General features: G+C 35.0%; 1 protein-coding gene and 1 pseudogene across 1 annotated transcript; one reads left to right on the forward strand and one right to left on the reverse strand.

The window, feature by feature from the left end:
* Window positions 1–1,105, reverse strand: part of LOC107707620 (EF-hand domain-containing family member B-like) — a 16,751-nt pseudogene extending 15,646 nt beyond the window's left edge.
* Window positions 1,106–1,592: 487 nt separating this feature from the next.
* Window positions 1,593–9,905, forward strand: LOC107707637 (ras-related protein Rab-5A). The gene is made up of 6 exons (XM_016511716.1): window positions 1,593–1,681; window positions 3,786–4,015; window positions 4,976–5,127; window positions 5,774–5,896; window positions 6,055–6,148; window positions 8,851–9,905. The coding sequence occupies exons 2-6, from the start codon at window positions 3,850–3,852 to the stop codon at window positions 8,964–8,966; spliced, it is 651 nt and encodes a 216-aa protein (XP_016367202.1). The 5' UTR covers window positions 1,593–1,681; window positions 3,786–3,849; the 3' UTR covers window positions 8,967–9,905.
* The last annotated feature ends 30 nt before the right edge of the window (window positions 9,906–9,935 follow it).

The raw sequence follows: 9,935 nt of genomic DNA on the forward strand, positions 1-9,935 counted from the left end.
TTGTTGGTATTTTTGATCAAATAAATGCAGCCTTGATGAGAATAAGAGACTTCTTTAAAAAAACATTACAAGTCTTACTGATCCCAAACTTTTGAGCGGTAGTATATATATATATATATATATATATATACTGTAATTAGTTACTGTAATTTAATTACTTTGCCTTTGAAAAAGTAAAGTAAGGGATTACTCTTATTTTTTCTGTAATTTAATTAGTTACTTCTTATGTAATTTAACTTAATACTGTGTATAGACATATATATATACACACACACAATATATACAATACAATAGTGGATTTAACCAAAATGTTAAGTCTAACCTTAAAATGCATGCTTTTTATGTACCCTTCCCACTTTAACTACTTTGGTGAGTTAATAAGAATATTGGTAACACTTTAGTGTCCAATTCTCACTATTAATTAGTTGGTTATTAGCATGAATATTACTAGGATATTGTCTGTTTATTATTACTTAAAAAAACATTATGTGTTGTTATTAATGTGTTGAATAACATAATATAGAATAATAATTATTCTAAATCCTTAATCCTACCCAATTCTTAAATTTAACTACTACAGTTTCTACAGTAATCTAATTACACTGTTGAAGATGTAATTAGTAACTAGTAATCAATTACTTTTTTAGAGTAACTTACCCAACACACACACATATACATGCATATATATATACACACATACACATACAGTTAGTAGCCCAGAAGAAAATTGAAGATGACCCACCCCTGGTGTAATTTCTTGCAGACAAGTCTTAGTTGTGTCACCAACTGGAATGCGCTTTCCTGCCTTTCAGTGGAAATTATTATACATTAAAATTCCATAATATTTGTTGCATAATTATAGTCAAGTAATCTATGTACAACATCAAAACTTCTTCTGAAAAAGAATTGGTCATACCGCGCGGATGTTTGGAAACGTGTCTGCGTCTCAAGGTGGATGAATTCCGCTCTATGAGACTCATGCCTACACACTCACATATTTAATGCAGATTTATTTGCAACCAATTAACCATCCAAACAAAAAACAACTTTACAACAGCAGCACTAATTACAAAGCCTCACAAACATGTAGCAGTGTTTGTTTACCTTCCGTTACCTGACAACGCGCGGAGGAAATGCGGCGTCAGGTTGATAATGACGCAAGTCTCTCAGACGTCCACCTGTCAGAAAGTCGATTTCCAAATTAAGCGTGTTTGTTTTATATTCCGAAATTATCCTATGTCTATTAGATACCTGCAACAAAGACCTAAGTTGCCAACGCGCCTTTAATGGGAAAAAAAGACTCGTTAAAAAATTCTAAGTCTTGTTTTCAAGAAAAAAAAGTGAATAGTTGTTTTAACACGTTGTTTTAAAAAGGCTCATTAACTAGGCCTACTAACAATGAATAAAATACATGACTGTAATATGACTTTAGTGAATTTAGTGAATTGAAAAGGTTAAATTAAATGTACAATCTAATAATAATAATAATAATAATAAACAATAATAATAATAATCTCTGTATACAAAATTATAATCCTGTGTGTTATGAAAATAAAATATTTGTGATAAGCGTTGTTCTGATTGGCCGATTTGTCTCCGAGTCTGACGTCAGATCCAGTCATCCGATCCGTCATCATCAGTTTTGATGCAAAAGGGGAAGTTGGGAGGAACCGAGAGAAAGGTACGAGTCTCTGGGCTTTAAACATTTGTACGGTTATGTTAATTTGAATGTTTTTTTGCTTTGTTTTTTTAAATAAGCCATACTGTTATTTCCGATGTCTTTCTTTTTAACGGTTTATTTATGAGGTGTCACGCTCAGTGCTGTGTGTGCGAGCATAGCGCTCGGCCTGTTTTTCTCTTAGCATTAGCATCATTAGCTTTTGGGAACCATTTGAACCGGAGCGTCTGAGAAACTGACAGACCCGTTAAAGTACCGCTGAAAACACCGTGGGAACACGATTGTCATTGAGTTGACTGTGTTTACGTGTGTGTATTAGAGAGAAAGACAAGGAGACATACAATATCATTAGCACAGTTAGCATCACAAGCTAACAGGCAGCTCCAGCTTCATATCGTACCATTAAATACATGTACTATTAAATAATTGTGATTTTATTTTGTTATCCCCCTGAAATTGAAGTTACTACTAAATTGTCCAGTGAACACTATATTAACCGATCAAAGCCTGCTGCGGTTTGTTTTGAAGAGCCAGATTATGCTAAACGTCAAATAAGTCACGTTTTATCAATAATGTTTATTTAATTTGAGCATATCCTATCAATTCTGATGTGAAATGTAAATAAATTGCTATTTACAATCGCCTTATAAGTTACTTTTAAGGCGAAAAGCGTTTAGGAGCTATCACAAGCACTGATTGATCATTAGTGTCCATAATAGACCTGTTTTGCACTGTCACTCTGTCTCATACTTTCTATATCACAAGATATAACAGGGTTGTATGTAAAGTATGTATAGTCTAGAATGTAATGTAGGCATTGGGAGTTGGTGAACCAGAGAGGCAAAGGGACTTGGGCCGTGTTTGAATAGCATATCACCACACTATTCTTACGGTTTCAGCAGTATACATGGTATTTGTACATTATGGAAGTTTTCTTCCGAATGACGTACTGTATTTTAGTACTTTACAATACTACAAAAACACCTGAAAAGTATACACCAAAAAGAGAAAAACTTGCATGTCCACGTTACTTCAGTGTGTAGGCTCAGAAAGTCAAATTAAGTAAATAGAAAGTAAAAGAAAACACTGGGATATCGATGATGTAAATGTTCTTGTTCTCGCTCTGAACACTTACTGCACATTTTTGCCTACTAATAAATATTCTTAACGTTTTTCTGTGGTTATTGTTAATGGGCTTTTTCTTATTGTTTCCTTAAGTTACATTACTACTAAAATCAGTTGGCAGTAAACAATATATACTATGGAAGCCCATTTCTACCACATAGGAAGAAAACATGTATTGCTAAATCATAAATAATAGAGAAGTCAAATTTTTAACATTAATTTCGAAATGAGGTACAATGACATGAAAAGTTGAATTTTTGTCGTAAATGACTCGTTTTGTCGTAAACTAATTTCGACTTCATCAATTATGACGGTCATAGTTTTGACAGTCATATTTTTTTAATTTCCTAATTATGATATGGTCATAACTTCATTTTTAAAATGTCATAATTGACTGTCAATTTCATTTTTTGTTTCATGTCAATTTCATGTTTTGTCTTAATTCTGTCTTTCTATCTCATAATTATGATTCATTATCTAATGGCCTTCCATAATATACAGTAATCAGTATATAACAAGCTAGTATTCCATTCCCATCATGGCTTTGGTTTTTGTTTGTGGTGTTTAAGGACACAAGACTGATGTCACTGGGTTTTTGGGTCAAAGCACAAAGGATTTTTAAGGCTTAACACAGTGGCAGTTCCTAAACAATGTCTGTTGTCTATGATTTAGTCATGTGACCACATTGGTATGATGTAATTGATGGCATGACAAACTACACAATAGATGTTCTTACTATATCAGTGTTACAGTCTCATATATTACAATATATGAACTGAAGATCTGGATCTCAACTTGTAGGATTATGCTTATTACAGAATATAGAAAATGGCATATTGTTACTAATTGGCCAACAACGTATATTGTGCAACTCTTGTTATCCTCAGTTTCTATTTGGCTAACCAAGACACCCCGATATATGACATTACGTTATAGTGTTAACTTACCAGCGGTACTAGATTATTAATGTTTGTTCCCGCAGATCTGGGAGTGACCGTTTGAGAAGCACCTCTTGACTTCAGTACAGGAGATTGGGGCTTAGGGTCATGGCAGGAAGAGGTGGAGCAACGAGACCTAACGGGCCAAATGCCGGCAACAAAATCTGTCAGTTTAAACTAGTGCTCCTGGGAGAGTCCGCTGTGGGGAAGTCAAGTCTAGTCCTTCGCTTTGTAAAAGGACAGTTTCACGAGTTTCAGGAAAGCACAATAGGAGGTAAGACATACATTATATTGCCTGCTTATAATAACCCATATCTGATGTGATGCTAATGAACTTATGCATGGGCAGTTTGACCAAAATCGTATATTACAGTATTGGTATATATCACTAGTATAATATAACTATGATAACTTTTTTTTTTGCTGGAAAAATGATTCCATCATTTTCCATATGAATAATGGAGTGATTTTATTATCACTCTGATTTGTACAGTAAACACAATATTAGCTAATCAAAGCCTGCTGTGGTTTGTTTTGACAAAGTCGTGCTTTATCAAATGTTATTTAATTTGATATATGGATAGGCAGTATGGCCAAAATCGTGTGTTATGGTAATGGTACTAGTCTTAATAGTACTAGTTATTTTTGCTGTACGGATGGGCAAAATGACCAAAATCTTATATTACAGTAACGGTATGTCACTATATAGCTTGTTATTTTTGCTGTCTTTTCACTTATGGATGGGCAGTATTACTTAAATTTTATATTACAGTAATTGTATAACACAATATAACTAATTATTTTTGCTGTAATTTCACTTGTGGATGGGCAGGATGACCAAAATTGTATATTATAGTAGCAATATGATATAACTAGTTCTTTTGCCAGAAAAATTAAATAAGTTGTGTATATTAAAAACTCATGATGAGCCAATGGTTAACTATGATAACCAGTTAAATAAATAAAATAGCCAACTAATATTATAAAATAGATAATTAACTGTAAATTCAGATTTGAAGAGCCACATTTGTCATTGTAATAGTCATAAGTCAATATACACAATGACAACAGTAAACAGGCACAAAAAGTTTAAGTTATCAACACCCTTTAACATCTCAATCGGCCAAAATATTTCTACCATTGGTATATGCAGTCATATTGCCCAGCCCTAATTACAAGCAATTACCAGATACTGATGGCAAGATCTGACCAGTCTCTGTCTTCTCTCCACTAGCTGCCTTCTTGACTCAGACAGTATGCTTGGATGACACAACAGTCAAGTTTGAGATCTGGGACACAGCTGGCCAGGAGCGTTACCACAGTCTGGCCCCAATGTATTACAGAGGAGCGCAGGCGGCCATAGTGGTGTATGACATTACAAATGAAGTGAGTCCTAACCCGCTTTGTTTACTCTGCAGCTCAATTGACAAATCAGATTTTTTGAGTCAAGTAAATCACATTTATTTATAAAGCATTTTATACAATACAGATATAATACAGTAATAAATGGGAAAATAACATGATGCAGGTGTCTTCAAATATGAGAAAAATTCTAATTTTGCTAGTCTAATCATTCAGTTTTAGTCAGTTCTGTTTTGGTTCAGATTCAGCACAATAACTCTGTAAAGATCTACAGAAACAGCTCTACGGAAGACAACAGTGTTGTTGTTTAGTTTGTGTCGATTCATTTCAGTTCAATTAAATTGAGATTGAACTTCCTCCCAAGTCCAAAAAGAGCATTTATTGAAACTAAGCTGCAAAAGGACTCTGTTTAAAATCCTTTCAGCAAACCTGCAACCTGAGTGTGAATGTGGCAAAGTGGCGTTACTCATTTCTAATGCGAGAGGTTTTTATATGAATACAAAAAAACATCCTATTTAATACTGCAATTCAGCGAGAGGGTGAAAAACGGTTTTGAAAAATAACTATGAAAAATGCATGATATGTTCCCTTTAAGCACAAACGAGAAAGCTCTGAATCCAGAAAATGCTTTACAGAAATGCATGTGTTTTTTTGTTTTTTTTCCTTTCAGGAATCATTTGCACGTGCGAAAAACTGGGTGAAAGAGCTTCAGAGACAAGCCAGTCCAAATATTGTAATAGCTTTGGCTGGAAACAAGGCAGACCTTGCCAACAAGAGAGCGCTGGACTGTCAGGTTTGCGATGTTTGAACAGCCACAGAGGAGCAGACGCTTCCTGTTGGCTTTACAAATGAGATGTGTAACGGTTTATAAACAAACAAACATGCATGCAGACTTTCAGTCGCTTAGAACTGTCTGAAACCCTGACTTTTTTTTTTTTTTTGGGTTCACAGGATGCACAGTCATATGCAGATGACAACAGTTTGCTCTTTATGGAAACATCAGCAAAGACTTCAATGAACGTGAATGAGATTTTTATGGCCATTGGTAAGTTTATCAACCAGTTTGACTCACTACTTTTTTGGTAAATAGTTCTACACTGCCATTCAGAAGTTTAGAATTGGTATGATTTTTAGTGTTTATGAAAGAACACATTTTTATTTTTGCTATAATAGCGGATTATAATTGGTTCAATACTGTCGCGTCCGGTGTAGACACGGTGTTGCCTTCCTCTCTAACCCATAATAGAACGCACGTCCCGTGGCACATAAGATCTCTCAGTCTGCTTACACTCCGGTTGATGTAGTGAGATAACTTAATATTAAAAAATCACAGGCATCAATCACGGTGTCCGGTGGTTGTAAAAAAGTGAGAGCTTTTGTGGCAGGCGCATGACATTTAGGAACTCGCGCTGTTACGGATTAAAAGAGAGGAATAAAATATAATGTAAGGTGGTAAATAAGTGTAGAATTTGCTTACGTGCGTCACTCGGCGTGCAGACGCGTGTGCAGATGTGCGACGCAACGCTTAGGTGCTCGGGGACATGCAATCCATTATAGGAGAAGAATAAAGTATGGTAGCAAATAGGTAAAAGTGTAGAATTGCACTGTCTGTTTGCTTATGTGCATCAATCGGAGTGTAAAACAGTGAGAGATGTTGAGGCAGATGAAAAGCGTTTGGTTAATGGGGAATATTGACCTATTGTGCTTCTTGTTGCCTAGCCCCGCCTTGATATAATGATTGACAGGTTGGGGGCGTGATCGGCTTGGAATGCATTTTCAAATCCACAATGACTTAAATTACAATATCGCGGGGTATTTAATGAAAATGCAATTGAAACGTCTTAAGTGTAAGTGTCAATGCATTTAAGAAAAAATAAAAGACAATTTTTGCTACAATTATCACACGGTATCACGATGAAAATGCAATCTCAAGTGTCCTACCCGTAAGTCTAAATGCATTTAGGAAAAATGGCATTTAAATGATAATTTTGCTACAGTTTTTGCTTGGACATGTTAAACATATCTAATCGATTTGGGTAATACAATTTCATTTTAATTTTGCAACTTATAAAGCGTTAAAATATGTTTTTACATTTACATATTAAAACTAGTGTAGAAAATGTAAATTATATAATTGAATTTTCATTTTGCACTAAATGTAGCACATATGTATGGGAAAATTTAAATTTAAATACAGAAATACATTGCCATTTTACATATTTCATTGTCATTTTGCATATTACATTTCAAAATGAATTTTGCTACCCATATGCTTCCATATAAAACCAGTAATATTGTAAAATAACTTTTCTATTTTAATATACTTTAAACTGTAATTTATTCCTGTGATCAAAGCTGAATTTTCAGCATCATTACTCCAGTCTTCAGTGTCACATGATCCTTCAGAAATCATGAAAATAAGCTGATCTGCTGCTCAAGAAACATTTCTAGTTATTATCAAAGTTAGAGGTACAAAAATGTAAACACCCTAAATTTTGTACCTGGAATATCTGGTTTCACTCAAGAAAATGTGTCACAGTTTAGAGGTAAATTGGGTTGTGAATGCCATTTCACGTTCAAGGAATGGTTCACCAAAAAATAAAATGTGCTGAAAATGTTCTCAGTTTGTTTCTTCATCTAAGGAAGATCAGATGTGCTAAAACATTAGCCACATTTAAATCTTGACTCAAAACTCATCGGTTTAGCTGTGCATTTACTGAAGGAGCACTGTGCTATGTCTGAACTTATTGCACTGTATTTTATGTATAATTCATTTTAAATCAATAATTTTTTTAAACTCTGTTTTTATTGTTGTGGTTATTTTTTTATGATTATTTTAAGTCCTTTTATGTAAAGCACTTTGAATTACCATTGTGTATGAAATGTGCTATATGAATAAACTTCCCTTGCCTAAACAGATTTGAAGAAATGTAGCATTGCATCACTTGTTCACCAGTGGATCCTCTGCAGTGAATGGGTGCCGTCAGAATGAGGGTCCAAACAGCTGATAAAAACATCACAATAATCCACAAGTAATCCACACCACTCCAGTCCATCAATTAACATCCTGTGACGTGAAAAGATGCGTGTTAGTAAGAAACAAATCCATTAAGATGTTTAACTACAGACTGCTGCTTCTGAAACACGAGTCCTCTGTCCATCCATAATATTGCTTTCTCCAGTGGAGAAAAATCCAATGTCTGAATCAGGTGAGAAATATGCACAAATCAAGCACTGTCTATAAGTAAAAACTGTCTGAAACGGTTCTAAACCAAAAAATATATTTGTGATGTGAGAGGACAACAGGGCATGGACTTTTTAACTGGAGGAAGTGTTATTATGGACTCATAATTTGGTGACAGTTTAAATTTAAAACATCTTGATAGATCATAGATTTGTTTCTTACAAACGCACAGTTTTTCACTTCACAGGATGTTAATTGATGGACTGGAGTGTTGTGGATTATGATGTTTTTATCAGCTGTTTGGACCTTCACTCTGACGGCACCCATTGACTGCAGAGGATCAACTGATGAGCAGTTGATGTGATGCTATCTTTCTGCTAAATCTGTTACAATAAAATCAAAAAAAAACTCATCTGCATTTTGAATGGCTTGAGTAAACTTTCATCAAATTTTCATTTTTGGGTGAACTTAGTTCACCCTTATAACCTTTAACTTGCAAACATAATGAAACCTCTTTGCTTATATTTACAAAAATGGCTCTGTTGTGTGTTTTTGCACCTTAGCAAAGAAACTACCCAAGAATGAGCCCCAGCCTGTAGGTGCCAACACAGGACGCAACAGAGGTGTGGATCTAACAGAAACGGCACAGCCCGCGAAAGGTTCCTGCTGTAGCAACTAAACGGCGACGGTCCTCACCTCCTAACCAACCGCATCACATCTGGACATGGGGCTCCTCCTTCCAAACCTCGCTCCTTGGATTAGCTAAAGACTCTGTATAGCTGTGTTTCTAATACTTTTTTTTTACTTTTTATTTTTAAGAAAAAAAATATGTAAATCAGCAGTCTACTGGATGCATGTATCACTACAAATGCTAAATACACATTTTTACTTAATTCTGCAGGAGAACAAACCCGGATGAAAGCGCATGAGAGAGTGAAATATTGAGTGTGTTTGTATGCGTTTAGTTTGTGGAACGGATTACCTTATAACCAGGCCCAGGCGCAATCTGCAGACGTTTTCTGCGAAAATGGATTAAAACAGTGTGTTTAACGAAGCTATCCTTAGTGGTAACTGTAAGCATAATCAAATCAAATTAGCAAACTAATAAACTTAATGAATGCATTACAGTTCTGTGGAAATCTGCATGCAGATTTCGTGTAGGCCTGTTTATGACTCTAAATTGAATCGGAGAAAGAGTTTAAAAACTGTTTAAGAAAAACCAGATCCCCCACCCGCTCCATCAGCAGCCAGTCTAAGTTGGTTTTGGGTTGTAGTTTGGATGCAGTAGCTTTATATGCTAGTCAAGCATTCCTCAATGCACCTGCTGTGTCCTCAATACACCACATATTGCAGTATGGCCATGATGATATTGGGCTTTCATGAGCGTGACTCAAAGGAAGGCAGTCGGTAAAACATGTTCAGCTTGCTGTATGAATGATTATTATTATTAATTGGGACTGTATTCTCATCTCTATGTTATGCATACACATTTATTGCCAGGCCCAGATGGACTCTGTGCATTTTCTGGGACAAAATCTACTGAATTCTGAGGATTCAAATTCTAAAACATGTTCAGTGGACTACAAGTTTATTGGTAGCTGTGCATATAAAAAAAAAATTTAGCAAAAGTATTTAATTTTAAAAAAGC

The sequence above is a fragment of the Sinocyclocheilus rhinocerous genome, unplaced genomic scaffold, assembly GCF_001515625.1.
Source record: "Sinocyclocheilus rhinocerous isolate Xijiao unplaced genomic scaffold, SAMN03320098_v1.1 scaffold235, whole genome shotgun sequence".
NCBI lineage: Eukaryota > Metazoa > Chordata > Actinopteri > Cypriniformes > Cyprinidae > Sinocyclocheilus > Sinocyclocheilus rhinocerous.